This window comes from Heptranchias perlo, unplaced genomic scaffold (genome assembly GCF_035084215.1).
Source record: "Heptranchias perlo isolate sHepPer1 unplaced genomic scaffold, sHepPer1.hap1 HAP1_SCAFFOLD_47, whole genome shotgun sequence".
NCBI classification, from domain to species: domain Eukaryota; kingdom Metazoa; phylum Chordata; class Chondrichthyes; order Hexanchiformes; family Hexanchidae; genus Heptranchias; species Heptranchias perlo.
The window spans coordinates 8,276,963-8,296,119 of record NW_027139484.1 but is presented as its reverse complement, the minus strand read 5'-3'; the positions used below and the strand labels follow the sequence as shown (position 1 = coordinate 8,296,119).

The following is a 19,157-nucleotide window of genomic DNA, read 5'->3' as shown; positions in this document are numbered from 1 at the left end:
CAGGGGTGACCGATGCCACCCCCAGAGGGGTCCAACCAAGGCCTTCTTCTCTGGAGGGGACTGACGGAGGCCAACGTCAGAGCGGCTGACTGACACCTCCCCCAGAGGGGACCGACCAAGCCCTCCCGCAAAGGGGACTAACCGAAGCCTCCTCTCCAGAGTGGACTCGAGTCCGCCCCCAGAGGGGACTGACTGAGGCCTCCTGCAGAGGGGACCGACCAAAGACTTCTCCAGGGGTGACGAAATGAGGCCTCCTGCCAGACCTCCTCCACAAGTTGCACCCAAACAGGGCCCACGTGAGTTCGTTCTGTTTATTGCCCTGGGGTTAAATTTCCTCTCTGGGCCCTGGTTTTGGGGCCTCGGTTTAACATGTTCCTGTTTGATTGTGACCGTTGTGATTTAATCAGGTTAAAGACTGGGGTTAAAGTAGCCCGGCCTGCAATGTTATACAAACACGTTAACCCAGTGTGAGACAAATAGGGGCTGAGAGGAGATTAACGTCTGAAACATGAACCCCTGTACGGGCTTCGAGGGTTTGTTATAATTTCAAAATGATGCTTGTGTTTCAGGGAGATGCGATAACTTTGAGGGGACAGAGCGGTCATTTGAGGGGTTTTGATGGAGTAAATAAGGAGAAACTGTTTCCAGTGGCAGGGGGTCGGTAACCAGAGGACAGAGATTCAAAATAATTGTCAAAAGAGCCAGAGGTGACATGAGGAAGGATTTTTTTATTATGCAGCGAGTTGTAATGATCTGCAATTCACTGCCTGAAAGGGAGGTGGAAGCAGATTCAATGGTAACTTTCAAAAGGGAATTAGATAATTCCTGGAAAAGGAAAACTGGGTTGGCCACGGGGAAAGATCAGCGTAATGGGACTATCTGGTTAGCTTTTAAAAAGTGCCGACACCGGAAAGATGGGCCGAATGTCTTCCTTTTGTGATGTTTCATTCTGTGATTTTGCGGCAGGCTCACGTTGATCATTTTGGGGCAGTTGCATGGCGGCCATTTTAAGTTGCATGTCGCGAGGCCATTTTGTGGGGTCCCAGCTGAGCTCATTTGCTCACAGTCCGTCTCATCATTTTGTGTGAACTGCATATCCAGCCTCCCGAGTAAGACCCCCCCCCCCCCCCCACAACACACACACACAGAGTTCACTGGACCAAACAGTCACATCTGCAATGCCGCTTGGAGGAGGAGGGATGTAATTTCAATGATCTTTTATTCAATGATTTACGACACTAACACCATTTTTTAAAAAAATAACAAGACCAGGCCTGAGCTGAACTAAGCGGTGGAGTTTTATGAACACAGCACACAGACAACAACTTACATTTATATTGCACCTTTATGGGAGTAAAACATCTGAGGGCGCTTCACAGGAGCGAATCCTATTACACCGAGCAACCCAAGGAGGTCATGGACAAGTGTGAAAAACCTTGGTGAAAGAGGTAGGTTTTAAGGTGCGTCTCAAAGGAAGAGAGGGACATGGAGAGGTTTAGGGAGGGTATTCCAGAGCTGAGGGCCCAGGCAGCTGAAGGCACGGCCATCAATGGTGGAGCAATGGCAGTGGGAGATGTGCCAGAGGCCAGAATTGGAGGAAAGGGGAGGATTTGTCGGGACACTTGTTGCAGAGTCCGAATCCTCACTGGAAGAGACACACATTGTGCATTAGGAAACAAGTTACCTTGGCCCCTCCTGTCTGTACATTGAACAAATGTCCCACTGCAGCGCACACTGAGCCCCACCCTGGGCCCTTCCTGGCTGTTCATTCACCCAGTTTCCCACTGCAGCCGAGACTGAGCCTCAACCTGGACCCTTCCTGTCTGTACATTGACAGTGTCCCACTGCAGCCCAGACTGAGACCCACCCTGGGCGTATCCTGTCTGTGCATTGACTCAGTGTCCCACTGCAGCCCAGACTGAGCCCCACACTGGGCCCTTCCAGTCTGTGCACTGACCCAGTGTCCCACTGCAGCCCAGACGAAGCCCACCCTGGGCCCTTCCTGTCTGTACATTGACCCAGTGTCCCACTGCAGCCCAGACTGAGCCCCACCCTGGGCCCTTCCTGTCTGTGCACTGACCCAGTGTCCCACTGCAGCCCAGACTAAGCCCACCCTGGGCCCTTCCTGTCTGTACATTGACCCAGTGTCCCACTGCAGCCCAGACTGAGCCCCACCCTGGGACGTTCCTGTCTGTATTTGACCCAGTGTCCCACTGCAGCCCAGACTGAGCCCCACCCTGGTCCCTTCCTGTCTGTACATTGACCCAGTGTCCCACTGCAGCCCAGACTGAGCCCCACCCTTGGCCCTTCCTGTCTGTACATTGACCCAGTGTCCCACTGCAGCCCAGACTGAGCTCCACCCTGGGACCTTCCTGTCTGTTCATTCACCCAGTTTCCCACTGCAGCCCAGACTGAGCCTCACCCTGGACACTTCCTGTCTGGACATTGAACAGTGTACCACTGCAGCCCAGACTGAGCCCCACCCTGGGCGTATCCTGTCTGTACATTGACTCAGTGTCCCACTGCAGCCCAGACTGAGCCCCACCCTGGGCGTATCCTGTCTGTGCATTGACTCAGTGTCCCACTGCAGCCCAGACTGAGCCCCACACTGGGCCCTTCCTGTCTGTACTTAGACCCAGTGTCCCACTGCAGCCCAGACTGAGCCCAACCCAGGGAACTTCCTGTCTGTTCATTTACGCAGTGTCGCACTGTAGCCCAGAGAACGCCACACCCTGGGGCCTTCCTGCCTGCACATTGACCCAATGTCCCACTGCAGCACAGACTGAGCCCCACCCTGGGTCATTCCTGTCTGTACACTAACCCAGTGTCCCACTGCAGCCCTGAGTGAGCCCGACCCTGGGCCCTTCCTGCCTGTACATTGACCGAGTGTCCCACTGCAGCCGAGACCAAGCCCCACCCTGGGACCTTCCTGTCTGTTCATTCACCCAGTTTTCCACTGCAGCCCAGACTGAGCCTCACACTGGACACTTCCTGTCCGTACATTGAACAGTGTCCCACTGCAGCCCAGACTGAGCCCCACACTGAGCCCTTCCTGTCTGTACTTTGAAAGAGTGTCCTACAGCAGCCCAGACTGAGCCCCACCCTGGACCATTCCAGTCTGTACATTGACCCAATGTCCCACTGCAGCCCAGAATGAGCCCCACCCTGGTCCCTTTCAGTCTGTACATTGACCCAGTGTCCCACTGCAGCCCAGACTGAGCCCCACCCTGGGCGTCTCCTGTCTGTGCATTGACCCAGTGTCCCACTGCAGCCCAGACTGAGCCCCACCCTGGGTCCTTCCTGTCTGTTCATTCATCCTGTGTCCCACTGCAGCCCAGACTGAGCCCCACCCTGGGCCCTTTCTGTCTGTACATTGACCCAGTGTCTCACTGCAGCCCACACTGAGCCCCACCCTGTGTCCTTCCTGTCTGTTCATTCACCTTGTGTCCCACTGCAGCCCCGTCCGTGCCCCACACTGAGCCCTTCATGTCTGCACATTGACCCAGTGACCCACTGCAGCCCAGACTGAGCACCACCCTGGGCCCTTCCTCTCTGTACATTGACTCAGTGTCCCACTGCAGCCCAGGCTGAGCCCCACCCTGGGCCCTTCCTGTCTGTACATTGACCCAGTGCCCCACTGCAGCCCAGACTGAGCCCCACCCTGGGCGCTTCCTGTCTCCACATTGACCCAGTTTCAGACTGCAGCCCAGACTGAGCCCCACCTTGGGCCCTTCCTGTCTTTCATTGACCCAGTGTCCCACTACAGCCCAGACCGAGCCCCACCCTGGTCGTCTCCTGTCTGTGCATTGACCCAGTGTCCCACTGCAGCCCAGACTGAGCCCCATCCTGGGTCCTTCCTGTCTGTTCATTCATCCTGTGTCCCACTGCAGCCCAGACTGAGCCCCATCCTGGGCCCTTTCTGTCTGTACATTGACCCAGTGTCCCACTGCAGCCCAGACTGAGCCCCACCCTGTGTCCTTCCTGTCTGTTCATTCACCCTGTGTCCCACTGCAGCCCCGTCCGTGCCCCACACTGAGCCCTTCATGTCTGCACATTGACCCAGTGTCCCACTGCAGCCCAGACTGAGCACCACCCTGGGCCCTTCCTGTCTGTACATTGACCCAGTGTCCCACTGCAGCCCAGACTGAGCCCCACCCTGGGCCCTTCCTGTCTGTACATTGATCCAGTGCCCCACTGCAGCCCAGACTGAGCCCCACCCTGGGCGCTTCCTGTCTCCACATTGACCCAGTTTCCGACTGCAGCCCAGACTGAGACCCACCTTGGGCTCTTCCTGTCTTTCATTGACCAGTGTCCCAATGCAGCCCAGACTGAGCCCCACCCTGGGCCCTTCCTGTCTGTACATTGACCCAGTGTCCCACTGCAGCTCAGACTGAGCCCCATCCTGGGCCCTTCCTGTCTGTACATTGACCCAGTGTCCCACTGCAGCCCAGACTGAGCCCCACCCTGGCCCCTTCCTGTCTGCACATTGACCCAGTGTCCCACTGCAGCCCAGACCCAGCCCCACCCTGGGCCCTTTCTGTCCGTACATTGACACAGTGTCCCACAGCAGCCCAGACTGAGCACCACCCTGGGCCCTTCCTGTCTGTACATTGACCCAGTGTCCCACTGCAGGCCAGACTGATCTCCACCTTGGGCCCTTCCTGTCTGTACATTGACCCCGTGCCCCACTGCAGCCCAGACTGAGCCCCACCCTGGGGCCTTTCTGTCTGTACATTGACCCAGTGTCACACTGCAGCCCAGACTGAGCCCCACCCTGTGTCCTTCCTGTCTGTTCATTCATCCTGTGTCCCACTGCAGCCCCGACCGTGCCCCACACTGAGCCCTTCCTGTCTGCACATTGACCCAGTGTCCCACTGCAGCCCAGACGAAGCCCACCCTGGGCCCTTCCTGTCTGTACATTGACCCAGTGTCCCACTGCAGCCCAGACTGAGCCCCACCCTGGGCCCTTCCTGTCTGTGCACTGACCCAGTGTCCCACTGCAGCCCAGACTAAGCCCACCCTGGGCCCTTCCTGTCTGTACATTGACCCAGTGTCCCACTGCAGCCCAGACTGAGCCCCACCCTGGGACGTTCCTGTCTGTATTTGACCCAGTGTCCCACTGCAGCCCAGACTGAGCCCCACCCTGGTCCCTTCCTGTCTGTACATTGACCCAGTGTCCCACTGCAGCCCAGACTGAGCCCCACCCTGGTCCCTTCCTGTCTGTACATTGACCCAGTGTCCCACTGCAGCCCAGACTGAGCCCCACCCTTGGCCCTTCCTGTCTGTACATTGACCCAGTGTCCCACTGCAGCCCAGACTGAGCTCCACCCTGGGACCTTCCTGTCTGTTCATTCACCCAGTTTCCCACTGCAGCCCAGACTGAGCCTCACCCTGGACACTTCCTGTCTGGACATTGAACAGTGTACCACTGCAGCCCAGACTGAGCCCCACCCTGGGCGTATCCTGTCTGTACATTGACTCAGTGTCCCACTGCAGCCCAGACTGAGCCCCACCCTGGGCGTATCCTGTCTGTGCATTGACTCAGTGTCCCACTGCAGCCCAGACTGAGCCCCACACTGGGCCCTTCCTGTCTGTACTTAGACCCAGTGTCCCACTGCAGCCCAGACTGAGCCCAACCCAGGGAACTTCCTGTCTGTTCATTTACGCAGTGTCGCACTGTAGCCCAGAGAACGCCACACCCTGGGGCCTTCCTGCCTGCACATTGACCCAATGTCCCACTGCAGCACAGACTGAGCCCCACCCTGGGTCATTCCTGTCTGTACACTAACCCAGTGTCCCACTGCAGCCCTGAGTGAGCCCGACCCTGGGCCCTTCCTGCCTGTACATTGACCGAGTGTCCCACTGCAGCCGAGACCAAGCCCCACCCTGGGACCTTCCTGTCTGTTCATTCACCCAGTTTTCCACTGCAGCCCAGACTGAGCCTCACACTGGACACTTCCTGTCCGTACATTGAACAGTGTCCCACTGCAGCCCAGACTGAGCCCCACACTGAGCCCTTCCTGTCTGTACTTTGAAACAGTGTCCTACAGCAGCCCAGACTGAGCCCCACCCTGGACCATTCCAGTCTGTACATTGACCCAATGTCCCACTGCAGCCCAGAATGAGCCCCACCCTGGTCCCTTTCAGTCTGTACATTGACCCAGTGTCCCACTGCAGCCCAGACTGAGCCCCACCCTGGGCGTCTCCTGTCTGTGCATTGACCCAGTGTCCCACTGCAGCCCAGACTGAGCCCCACCCTGGGTCCTTCCTGTCTGTTCATTCATCCTGTGTCCCACTGCAGCCCAGACTGAGCCCCACCCTGGGCCCTTTCTGTCTGTACATTGACCCAGTGTCTCACTGCAGCCCACACTGAGCCCCACCCTGTGTCCTTCCTGTCTGTTCATTCACCTTGTGTCCCACTGCAGCCCCGTCCGTGCCCCACACTGAGCCCTTCATGTCTGCACATTGACCCAGTGACCCACTGCAGCCCAGACTGAGCACCACCCTGGGCCCTTCCTCTCTGTACATTGACTCAGTGTCCCACTGCAGCCCAGGCTGAGCCCCACCCTGGGCCCTTCCTGTCTGTACATTGACCCAGTGCCCCACTGCAGCCCAGACTGAGCCCCACCCTGGGCGCTTCCTGTCTCCACATTGACCCAGTTTCAGACTGCAGCCCAGACTGAGCCCCACCTTGGGCCCTTCCTGTCTTTCATTGACCCAGTGTCCCACTACAGCCCAGACCGAGCCCCACCCTGGTCGTCTCCTGTCTGTGCATTGACCCAGTGTCCCACTGCAGCCCAGACTGAGCCCCATCCTGGGTCCTTCCTGTCTGTTCATTCATCCTGTGTCCCACTGCAGCCCAGACTGAGCCCCATCCTGGGCCCTTTCTGTCTGTACATTGACCCAGTGTCCCACTGCAGCCCAGACTGAGCCCCACCCTGTGTCCTTCCTGTCTGTTCATTCACCCTGTGTCCCACTGCAGCCCCGTCCGTGCCCCACACTGAGCCCTTCATGTCTGCACATTGACCCAGTGTCCCACTGCAGCCCAGACTGAGCACCACCCTGGGCCCTTCCTGTCTGTACATTGACCCAGTGTCCCACTGCAGCCCAGACTGAGCCCCACCCTGGGCCCTTCCTGTCTGTACATTGATCCAGTGCCCCACTGCAGCCCAGACTGAGCCCCACCCTGGGCGCTTCCTGTCTCCACATTGACCCAGTTTCCGACTGCAGCCCAGACTGAGACCCACCTTGGGCTCTTCCTGTCTTTCATTGACCAGTGTCCCAATGCAGCCCAGACTGAGCCCCACCCTGGGCCCTTCCTGTCTGTACATTGACCCAGTGTCCCACTGCAGCTCAGACTGAGCCCCATCCTGGGCCCTTCCTGTCTGTACATTGACCCAGTGTCCCACTGCAGCCCAGACTGAGCCCCACCCTGGCCCCTTCCTGTCTGCACATTGACCCAGTGTCCCACTGCAGCCCAGACCCAGCCCCACCCTGGGCCCTTTCTGTCCGTACATTGACCCAGTGTCCCACAGCAGCCCAGACTGAGCACCACCCTGGGCCCTTCCTGTCTGTACATTGACCCAGTGTCCCACTGCAGGCCAGACTGATCTCCACCTTGGGCCCTTCCTGTCTGTACATTGACCCCGTGCCCCACTGCAGCCCAGACTGAGCCCCACCCTGGGGCCTTTCTGTCTGTACATTGACCCAGTGTCACACTGCAGCCCAGACTGAGCCCCACCCTGTGTCCTTCCTGTCTGTTCATTCATCCTGTGTCCCACTGCAGCCCCGACCGTGCCCCACACTGAGCCCTTCCTGTCTGCACATTGACCCAGTGTCCCACTGCAGCCCAGACGAAGCCCACCCTGGGCCCTTCCTGTCTGTACATTGACCCAGTGTCCCACTGCAGCCCAGACTGAGCCCCACCCTGGGCCCTTCCTGTCTGTGCACTGACCCAGTGTCCCACTGCAGCCCAGACTAAGCCCACCCTGGGCCCTTCCTGTCTGTACATTGACCCAGTGTCCCACTGCAGCCCAGACTGAGCCCCACCCTGGGACGTTCCTGTCTGTATTTGACCCAGTGTCCCACTGCAGCCCAGACTGAGCCCCACCCTGGTCCCTTCCTGTCTGTACATTGACCCAGTGTCCCACTGCAGCCCAGACTGAGCCCCACCCTGGTCCCTTCCTGTCTGTACATTGACCCAGTGTCCCACTGCAGCCCAGACTGAGCCCCACCCTTGGCCCTTCCTGTCTGTACATTGACCCAGTGTCCCACTGCAGCCCAGACTGAGCTCCACCCTGGGACCTTCCTGTCTGTTCATTCACCCAGTTTCCCACTGCAGCCCAGACTGAGCCTCACCCTGGACACTTCCTGTCTGGACATTGAACAGTGTACCACTGCAGCCCAGACTGAGCCCCACCCTGGGCGTATCCTGTCTGTACATTGACTCAGTGTCCCACTGCAGCCCAGACTGAGCCCCACCCTGGGCGTATCCTGTCTGTGCATTGACTCAGTGTCCCACTGCAGCCCAGACTGAGCCCCACACTGGGCCCTTCCTGTCTGTACTTAGACCCAGTGTCCCACTGCAGCCCAGACTGAGCCCAACCCAGGGAACTTCCTGTCTGTTCATTTACGCAGTGTCGCACTGTAGCCCAGAGAACGCCACACCCTGGGGCCTTCCTGCCTGCACATTGACCCAATGTCCCACTGCAGCACAGACTGAGCCCCACCCTGGGTCATTCCTGTCTGTACACTAACCCAGTGTCCCACTGCAGCCCTGAGTGAGCCCGACCCTGGGCCCTTCCTGCCTGTACATTGACCGAGTGTCCCACTGCAGCCGAGACCAAGCCCCACCCTGGGACCTTCCTGTCTGTTCATTCACCCAGTTTTCCACTGCAGCCCAGACTGAGCCTCACACTGGACACTTCCTGTCCGTACATTGAACAGTGTCCCACTGCAGCCCAGACTGAGCCCCACACTGAGCCCTTCCTGTCTGTACTTTGAAACAGTGTCCTACAGCAGCCCAGACTGAGCCCCACACTGGACCATTCCAGTCTGTACATTGACCCAATGTCCCACTGCAGCCCAGAATGAGCCCCACCCTGGTCCCTTTCAGTCTGTACATTGACCCAGTGTCCCACTGCAGCCCAGACTGAGCCCCACCCTGGGCGTCTCCTGTCTGTGCATTGACCCAGTGTCCCACTGCAGCCCAGACTGAGCCCCACCCTGGGTCCTTCCTGTCTGTTCATTCATCCTGTGTCCCACTGCAGCCCAGACTGAGCCCCACCCTGGGCCCTTTCTGTCTGTACATTGACCCAGTGTCTCACTGCAGCCCACACTGAGCCCCACCCTGTGTCCTTCCTGTCTGTTCATTCACCTTGTGTCCCACTGCAGCCCCGTCCGTGCCCCACACTGAGCCCTTCATGTCTGCACATTGACCCAGTGACCCACTGCAGCCCAGACTGAGCACCACCCTGGGCCCTTCCTCTCTGTACATTGACTCAGTGTCCCACTGCAGCCCAGGCTGAGCCCCACCCTGGGCCCTTCCTGTCTGTACATTGACCCAGTGCCCCACTGCAGCCCAGACTGAGCCCCACCCTGGGCGCTTCCTGTCTCCACATTGACCCAGTTTCAGACTGCAGCCCAGACTGAGCCCCACCTTGGGCCCTTCCTGTCTTTCATTGACCCAGTGTCCCACTACAGCCCAGACCGAGCCCCACCCTGGTCGTCTCCTGTCTGTGCATTGACCCAGTGTCCCACTGCAGCCCAGACTGAGCCCCATCCTGGGTCCTTCCTGTCTGTTCATTCATCCTGTGTCCCACTGCAGCCCAGACTGAGCCCCATCCTGGGCCCTTTCTGTCTGTACATTGACCCAGTGTCCCACTGCAGCCCAGACTGAGCCCCACCCTGTGTCCTTCCTGTCTGTTCATTCACCCTGTGTCCCACTGCAGCCCCGTCCGTGCCCCACACTGAGCCCTTCATGTCTGCACATTGACCCAGTGTCCCACTGCAGCCCAGACTGAGCACCACCCTGGGCCCTTCCTGTCTGTACATTGACCCAGTGTCCCACTGCAGCCCAGACTGAGCCCCACCCTGGGCCCTTCCTGTCTGTACATTGATCCAGTGCCCCACTGCAGCCCAGACTGAGCCCCACCCTGGGCGCTTCCTGTCTCCACATTGACCCAGTTTCCGACTGCAGCCCAGACTGAGACCCACCTTGGGCTCTTCCTGTCTTTCATTGACCAGTGTCCCAATGCAGCCCAGACTGAGCCCCACCCTGGGCCCTTCCTGTCTGTACATTGACCCAGTGTCCCACTGCAGCTCAGACTGAGCCCCATCCTGGGCCCTTCCTGTCTGTACATTGACCCAGTGTCCCACTGCAGCCCAGACTGAGCCCCACCCTGGCCCCTTCCTGTCTGCACATTGACCCAGTGTCCCACTGCAGCCCAGACCCAGCCCCACCCTGGGCCCTTTCTGTCCGTACATTGACCCAGTGTCCCACAGCAGCCCAGACTGAGCACCACCCTGGGCCCTTCCTGTCTGTACATTGACCCAGTGTCCCACTGCAGGCCAGACTGATCTCCACCTTGGGCCCTTCCTGTCTGTACATTGACCCCGTGCCCCACTGCAGCCCAGACTGAGCCCCACCCTGGGGCCTTTCTGTCTGTACATTGACCCAGTGTCACACTGCAGCCCAGACTGAGCCCCACCCTGTGTCCTTCCTGTCTGTTCATTCATCCTGTGTCCCACTGCAGCCCCGACCGTGCCCCACACTGAGCCCTTCCTGTCTGCACATTGACCCAGTGTCCCACTGCAGCCCAGACCCAGCCCCACCCTGGGCCCTTTCTGTCTGTACATTGACCCAGTGTCCCACTGCAGCCCAGACTGAGCACCACCCTGGGCCCTTCCTGACTGTACATTGACCCAGTGTCTCACTGCAGCCCAGACTGAGCCCCACCCTGGGCCCTTCCTGTCTGTACATTGACCCAGTGTCCCACTGCAGCCCAGAATGAGCCCCACCCTGGGCCCTTGCTGTCTGTACATTGACCCAGTGTCTCACTGCAGCCTGGAATGAGCCCCAACCTGGGCCCTTCCTGTCTGTACATTGACCCAGTGTCCCACTGCAGCCCAGATTGAGCCCCACCCTGGGCCCTTCCTGTCTGGACATTGACCCCGTGTCCCACTGCAACCCAGACTGTGCCCCACCCTGGGCCCTTCCTGTCTGTACATTGACCCAGTGTCCCACTGCATCCCAGACTGAGACCCACCCTGGTCCCTTCCTGTCTGTACATTGACCCAGTGTCCCACTGCAGCCCAGACTGAGCCCCACACTGGGCCCTTCCTGTCTGTACATTGACCCAGTGCCCCATTGGGGACCATCCAGCCCCGGATATCCTGCAGAATCAGCGCTGTGGGACCGGGTGACTGAGTCTCGTGACCCTGTCGCTGGGCCTCTGACGTCACAATGGGAGACGACGCTCGCTCAGCTCGAGCTGGAAACCGTTAAAGGGCCGTTTGGATTTCAACCTGGAGCGCGGCCGGTTAAAGGGGAGGGACAGAGAATCGGCCAAAAATATTCATATATTGAGACCAGGAATGGCAATAAATTGAAATGTTCATATCATGAGACCAGTAATGGTAATAAATTGAAATGTTCATATAATGAGACCAGGAATGGTTATAAATTGAAATGTTCATATAATGAGACCAGGAATGGTTATAAATTGAAATATTCACACTTTCACACTCAGTCCGGGTCTGGATTCCCGCAGTGACTCCAGGTGTCTCTTTCCGTTTGGACTGAACTGATTCCCCCACAGCCTGAAATAGATTAAAGATTAAACAGGAAATAAACAGATTGAACAACAGTGTAAATAACAGGGAGACTAGGGTTAATATTTCAATAATAATTACAGACAAATATTACCCATAAAAGGCACTGAAACGCATTGATATTTTAATTATTATATTAAACATTAACACAAACACTCACCCGATCCACTCCAGACTCCTGCAGGTCAGTATGAGGGAGCGGAGAGTGGGGACAGATCGGTCTGTGAAGGAGTTTGATCCCAGGGACAGACCCGTCAGTGACCGGTTTGTACTGAGAGCGGAGACGAGATAATCGGTACAAGAATCTGTGAGACCGACATCATCCAGACTGGGGATCAGAGAGAGAGAAATGACAGGAATCATGGTAAATCCACAGTATTTATTTGTATTACTACTTGTACTGACATTACTGTACCGTGTTCGGCATCCAGTTATTATAAACACAATCTCACACAGTCTGATACTTACCCCAGTTCCTGTATTTTACAGTCTGGCTTCCTCAGAGCCGCAGACAGTAGTTTCACTCCTGAATCTCCTAGTTTATTATAACTCAGGTCCAGAACCGTCAATGACCGGTTTGTAGTGAGAGCGGATGCGAGATCCTTGGTACAATAAACTGTGAGATCGTTATCCCATAACCTGGAGAGAGAGAGAGAGAGAGAGAGAGAAATAGATTACAGCAATCAAAGAAAATTCCCAGTATTTATCTTTTTTTTTTATTCGTTCACGGGATGTGGGCGTCGCTGGCGAGGCCAGCATTTATTGCACATCCCGAATTGCCCCTTGAGAAGGTGGTGGTGAGACGCCTTCTTGAACCGCTGCAGTCCGTGTTGTGACGGTTCTCCCACAGTGCTGTTAGGAAGGGAGTTCCAGGATTTTGACCCAGTGATGATGAAGGAACGGCGATATATTTCCAAGTCGGGATGGTGTGTGACTTGGAGGGGAACGTGCCGGTGGTGTTGTTCCCATGTGCCTGCTGCTCTTGTCCTTCCAGGTGGTCGAGGTCGCGGGTTTGGGAGGTGCTGTCGAAGAAGCCTTGGCGAGTTGCTGCAGTGCATCCTGTGGATGGTACACACTGCAGCCACAGTGCGCCGGTGGTGAAGGGAGTGAATGTTTAGTGCGGTGGATGGGGTGCTGATCAAGCGGGCTGCTTTATCTTGGATGGTGTCGAGCTTCTTGAGTGTTGTTGGAGCTGCACTCATCCAAGCACTGCACTCATCTGTGGTATTATTACTTACTGCAGTTTCTGTAGTTTACAGTCCGGGTTCCTCACAGCCGCAGACAGTAGTTTTACTCCTGAATCTCCCAGTTTATTATTACCCAGGTTCAGAACCGTCAGTGACCGGTTTGGACTGAGAGCGGAGGAGAGATCATCGGTACAAGAACCAGTGAGACCGTTAGCCCATAACCTGGAGATCAGAAAGAGCAAGCCAGAGACAAGTCGAGATAACAGGATTCAGAGTAAATTCCCAGTATTTATTTAAATTATTATTACTATACTGACATTAATATACCGTGATCAGACATCCAGTTATTATAAACACAATCTCACACAGTCTGATACTTACTCCAGTTTCTGTATTTTACAGTCCGGGTTCCTCAGAGCCGCAGACAGTAGTTTCACTCCCGAATCTCCCAGTTCATTTCTCCCCAGACTAAACACAACCAGACAGAGAGTGAGAAACAAACTGAATCCAATCCCCGATCTGACACAATTTCTCTCTGATATTACAGGAAGCACTGAAAAACCTTCAGGAAATTATTAACCAGATTTCCCTGTCACTGACAATGAATCTCACTCTGTCCAACTCCCCATATATTCAGGGACTGTCAGTAAATGTATTTAATAAATAAAGTGCTGTCTGTGTGAAGCCTTCAAATGTCCCTCAGTCCGGTCTCATTCCCTGATGATCAAAATTACCCTCATGGAGGTCAGTGACTTGTCCCGTCATGTTTTGGGAAACTTGTCTCATTTCTGCTGCTTCTTAAATCCCAGATTTTATGTTAATGGGGTGATTTTCCCCAAATTAAATGATAAAGTGGTGATTACCTGTACTTTGTGCATTATTATATTTATCTGTATAATATCTCGGGGTGAGTTATATTGTGAATCGGTACTAACGGCTGCTGTAAAATCCATCCCCCAGGATTTTATGTGACAAGGAGAGTTTATTCTGTCCTTTTACATGTTTTAAATGTTTCTTTACTGCTCGTTTGTAGGGGAGGGGAGTCTCTCTCTTTATTCCCATTATACTCGCTCTACATTTATTTAAGGTGTTACGGGCCCGACAGTTACTGGGGAATTTTCTGAAGTTCCCTCCCCGAGCGGGACCTCACACACAGGGGGCAGATTATGGGAAATTCCCGGGTTCACTGCCTCTGGTTAACCCAGGAGCCTCCCGCTGTGTGTGAGGCCCCACCGCTGGCCGGTGTGTGTCTGTACTCCTGGGCTAATACCCCACAACCCGTTAGATTTCAACCTTTTTAACCGGCAGATTTTAGTTCCCAAATCCCACTGAAGTGTCGGCCTGGATTAGTGAGCGAGGGGCCTGAATCCACGACCTTCTGACTCAGAGGCATGAGTGCTGCCATCTGGGTGAAGAGATGGTGGATGTATTGGAGAGTGCAAAGGGCTGGGTCATTGATGAGTTATGATAACGGACCGACATCCTGTGGGGAAAGCTCAGCTCGCCCACTGGCGGTTGACTGCCCGAAAGCTGTGTTTTGCTCTTTGTTAATGAATGTTTGGTGTTTCTGCTTCCCTCTCCTAAACACGTTGACAGTCCGGTGACTGTCACTTGCCCCCACACCTCGGTAAGAGGGTGGGATACTCCGTCACACAGACTGCTGCAGTTAGTGTCGGTCTACGTGTAAGTCACAGTGAGAAGGAGCCTCTTCAATGGACGTATCTCAGGCAGTGAGAAAAACAGCAATAAATATCGTTTATTGCAATTAAATTATCAGACTCTTTCAGTGACCTGTATTTACTGATCCGATAAAGACTCAAAAATCCCTACTTGTTCACAAGATTCCATTTTAGATTCTCCAGTCCTTCGGGAATTATTAATCGATCATCTTATCATTTGTCATATTTGTGTTGAATCTGCTTCTCTCTGGTTTAACTGAACTGTTTGTTTCCCTTCATTACGGAGCAACAATACAATCCGTGACTGTTCCACAATTGGCCTAACAGTTAGAGACAAATAAATAGTTACCTCAACTCCCGGCATTTGTGCAGTGCGGGTCCCAGCCGCTGGAGTCCTTCACACCGAATCGAACCGTATTCTAGATCGAGGTGTTTTATTGTATCACAGAGTCCAATAACACGAGACAGCACCGCACAGTCAATCGGGGTCAGTCGTAATCCATTAAATCTGAGTGTTTCCACAGATCCCACTGTGACCCGAACCAGTGTTTGATTCTGAGACTCAAACAGGTAGTGGAATGTGTTCAGGAGGTCCCTTTGACCAGTTTCACTCTCTGTGTTTCCAATCTCTCCTTCAACCTTCTCCTTCACCCAGTCAATCACTCCGCAGATTGTTCGATGAAGAAATGGACCCAGAAACTCCTCCAGGGGCCGAGCTGACTGTGAGGAGGAGAGACCAACAACAAAACGGAGAAATATCTCAAATCTCCCATCTTCCTTGCTGTGGGCTTCACTGAGGAGTTTCCGGATGTCACCAGGATCTGGAGTCAGGAATTGTGCGAGTGCGGCTACAAACTCTTGGATGGTGAGGTGCGGGAATGTGTAAACCACACTCTGGGCAGAATCATCTCTCTCCAAAAGTTCCATCATGAACCCAGACAGGAACTGGGAAGGTTGCAGATTGTACTTGATCAAATCTCCATTTCTAAACACAATCTTCTTCTCGGAGACTCCAGTGAAGGCCATCTCACCGATCTTCAGTAACACATCACGGGGGGATTCAATCTCTCGGCCATGGTTTTTCAGAATGTTGTAAATATAGTAGGAATATAGTTGGGTGATGGTCCTGGGAACTCGCTGCTGTTTCCTGTCTCTTTGTGTGAAGAAGGGACCCAGTGACAGACCGAGGATCCAGCAGTAGGAAGGGTTGTAACACATGGTGTACAGGATCTCGTTCTCCTCCACATGTTTGAAAACAGCTGCTGCCACCGCCTGATCTTCAAAAAACTTGTTGAAATATTCCTTCCGTTCTTCACCAACAAATCCCAGGATTTCAGCCCAGACACTGATCTCAGCCTTTTCCAATAAATGTAATGCAGTGGGGCGGCTGGTCATCAGCACTGAACATCCTGGGAGCAGCTTGTGCTGTATTAAACTGTACACAATGTCAGACACTTCGCACCAGTCTTCAGGATCTGTGCAGATGTACTGAGGTTCTGTATTTCTCCGATTGTCAGCAAAATCGATACTGTCCTTGAATTCATCTAAACCATCGAATATAAACAGTAATCCCTCTGGGTTCTTCCAGAGCTCTCCCAGAATATTCCCAAAGTAAGGATACAGATCCAGTATCAGATTCCTCAGGTTTATTCTACAGCTAATAGAGTTCAAATCCCGGAATTTAAAACTGAAAACAAATTGAAAGTGTGGGTATATTTGCCCAGTGGCCCAGTCATAAACAATCTTTTGTACCATTGTTGTTTTTCCAATCCCCGCGACTCCGCTCACTGCTGCTGAACTCCCAGATTTGAATTTTCTCTTGGAAAAACTGCTCTGGAACAGTTGATCAGTTCGGATTTTTTCCAGTTCTCTCCGGAGATGTTTCTCTCTCCACTCTTCATGGTCTCGGCCTCTTGCCAGCAGTTCGTGTTCTACAAGTGTCCGATCTCGAACAGTAGAAATGACCGTTAGCTCAGTGTATCGAGTGACCAGCTGGAAAATCTTAACCTTCTCCTTTATTAGGATCGTGTTCACTCTCAGTGTTTCAGTTTGGACCCGGAGTGTTTCCTTGTGTTTCTGTTGAACATCTTCAATTCGAACAGACAGAAAGTGGTTCTCAATGTTAGTTCTATTAGCATAAAACCAACTTCTCAATATTACTTTACTCTTCAGTAAAATGTTGCGAGATTGAATTCACAGCTTCAATAGAGGTGCGAGCAGGAAATTAAACTCAGTTACTGAAAACCTCGCTTGAAAGTGAACAATGGCTGTGAAAAGTTTCAAATCCTCACTTGATTCTAATATTTACTGATCATGGAGATTTCTGTGAAAGTGATATTTTCCCTCTGATGGTTAATATTATCAGCCCTGGCCTGAACCATGTACATCTCATTAAAATCCAAATGTGATTCTGGTTATACGAAACTGGATTAACCTATAAAACCATCAGAGGTGCTAACCTTCTGCGGAAATGGGAAATATGTTATTGTGTGCATTGGGAGAGGGACATACTGTGAGTTGACAGAAGTCCCACTGTTATTGTATCAGATCTCGGGCAGGTTATCCGGGATATTGTGGGCACTGGGAGAAGGACAGACTGTGAATGGACAGAAGTTCCACTGTTATTGTATCAGATCTCGGGCAGGTTATCTGGGATATTGTGGGCACTGGGAGAGGGACAGACTGTGAATGGACCGAAGTTCCACTGTTATTGTATCAGACCTCGGGCAGGTTACCTTGGGTGTTGTGTGCACTGGGAGAGCGAAAGATTGAATAGACAGGAGTTAAGTTGCTTTTGTTTTCGGACTCGGTGGGGTTATCTGGGATATTACGTGCATTTCTATCGTCACCTGATCACAGGTAAAGTTTACTGCCATTCTGAAGTTACAGAGGGGAATCAGAAAGATGAATTAAGGTATTGGAGTTTGGGTTGTGGGAAGGCTGACGGGGTTTGATGTATTTTGTTTGGGCAAGAAACTTCGGAATTGAAATGTTTTAATGGAATTCCCAACATTAGTAAGGACATAAGAACATAAGAAATAGAAGGAGGAGTAGGCCATACGGTCCCTCGAGCCTGCTCCGCCAGTCAATCAGATCATGACTGATCTACCTCAAATCCACTTTCCCGCTCAATTCCCTTATCCACTGATTCCCTTAGTGTCTAAAAATCTATCGATCTCAGTCTTGAATACACTGAATGGAAACAGGAAACAGGCTCACAAACAACAAAATAATTAATAACGGAGAAGGGAAGTCAGGGTAATTTTCTCACACAAAGGGCCAGAGAAACTTGGGAAGGACACTAAAAGGGCAGTGTAAGTGGGGTCAAGACATAATTGAACGTGTTTCTGTGGATACACTGAGAGGAGGGGTAGTTGGTGTCATCTCTCTTAGGGACAGGCTTATTTGGGCCAAATGGCCTTTTCCTGTCTCTAATCATTCTCCTGTTACATTGTGTTTCAGAAATTGTCAACAATTTTTCAGCAGTTTTACAACTACATTGAATGTGTTTTTCGAACAGTCCTTTCATATCACCGATTAGAATTAGAATTACTGCCCACATCACTCAGTGTGATGGTGGAGCAGAAAACATTCACAGTTCATTTCAACTGTTCTCCAAATAATTATACTCCGTTATTTCATTTTGGTCTGAATTTCGTATAATGCAGGTTTGGGAAATTACAAATCTGTTTCCATTAGTCATTCCATTGGGTCTAAAAAGACCCCTGAGTTAAAGGACCATTCTTTGAGCAGAAGAAGGTTCTCTCTTTCACTGCCATGAGGAAGTTAACCCATAACTTCCGAATTACCCTGATAATTGTCTTTCCCTCCACGGATTAATGATCCATTGTGTTAACATCTTCTGAGATGAGATCGAACAATTTGCTATCTCATTCTGTGCTGTGAAATGATAATATTTTAAAATTTCGCATTTCTCCACCTCTTTCCCTCTAGTTGATGCTGGGCAGATTTCTGCGGGGGGGGGGGGGGGGGGGGGGAATGGGGCTGGCGCCTGCTAACCCTTAACATCTGGCTCAAGGCACTGCTCATTAAATTTGAGGCCAGAGCATCTGTGCGGTGCATAGGCGTAGTGTGTGGGATTCACAATGCAAAAGGTTCCTGCCAGGTAAGTATGGGGATTCGCAGTGTATCAGGATCCTTCCAGACGTGTATGGGGATTCACAGAGTATCCGGAACCTGTCAGGTGTGCATGGGGATTCACAGTGCATCAGGATCATACCAGGTGTGGATGAGGATTCACAGTGTATCAGGATCATACCTGGTGTGTATGGGGATTCACAGTGTATCAGGATCCTGCCAGGTGTGTATGGGGATTCACAGAGTATCCGGAACCTGTCAGGTGTGTATGGGGATTCACAGTGCATCAGGATCATACCAGGTGTGTATGAGGATTCACAGTCTATCAGGATCATACCTGGTGTGTATGGGGATTCACAGT

At 53.2% G+C, this 19,157-nt stretch overlaps 1 protein-coding gene across 4 annotated transcripts in view; it reads right to left on the bottom strand.

The window, feature by feature from the left end:
- Nucleotides 1–1,202: 1,202 nt before the first annotated feature.
- LOC137313339 (NACHT, LRR and PYD domains-containing protein 3-like) overlaps nt 1,203–19,157 on the bottom strand; it is a 78,402-nt gene continuing 60,447 nt past the window's right edge. For all 4 annotated transcript variants that reach the window (XM_067979463.1, XM_067979461.1, XM_067979462.1 and 1 more), the window contains 6 exons: nt 15,048–16,785; nt 13,401–13,487; nt 13,071–13,241; nt 12,301–12,471; nt 11,993–12,160; nt 1,203–11,820 (listed from right to left, as the gene is read on the bottom strand). In XM_067979463.1, coding sequence (XP_067835564.1) covers nt 11,733–11,820; nt 11,993–12,160; nt 12,301–12,471; nt 13,071–13,241; nt 13,401–13,487; nt 15,048–16,785 — 2,423 coding nt within the window. In that variant the 3' untranslated portion in view covers nt 1,203–11,732. The remainder of the gene's footprint in view (nt 11,821–11,992; nt 12,161–12,300; nt 12,472–13,070; nt 13,242–13,400; nt 13,488–15,047; nt 16,786–19,157) is intronic.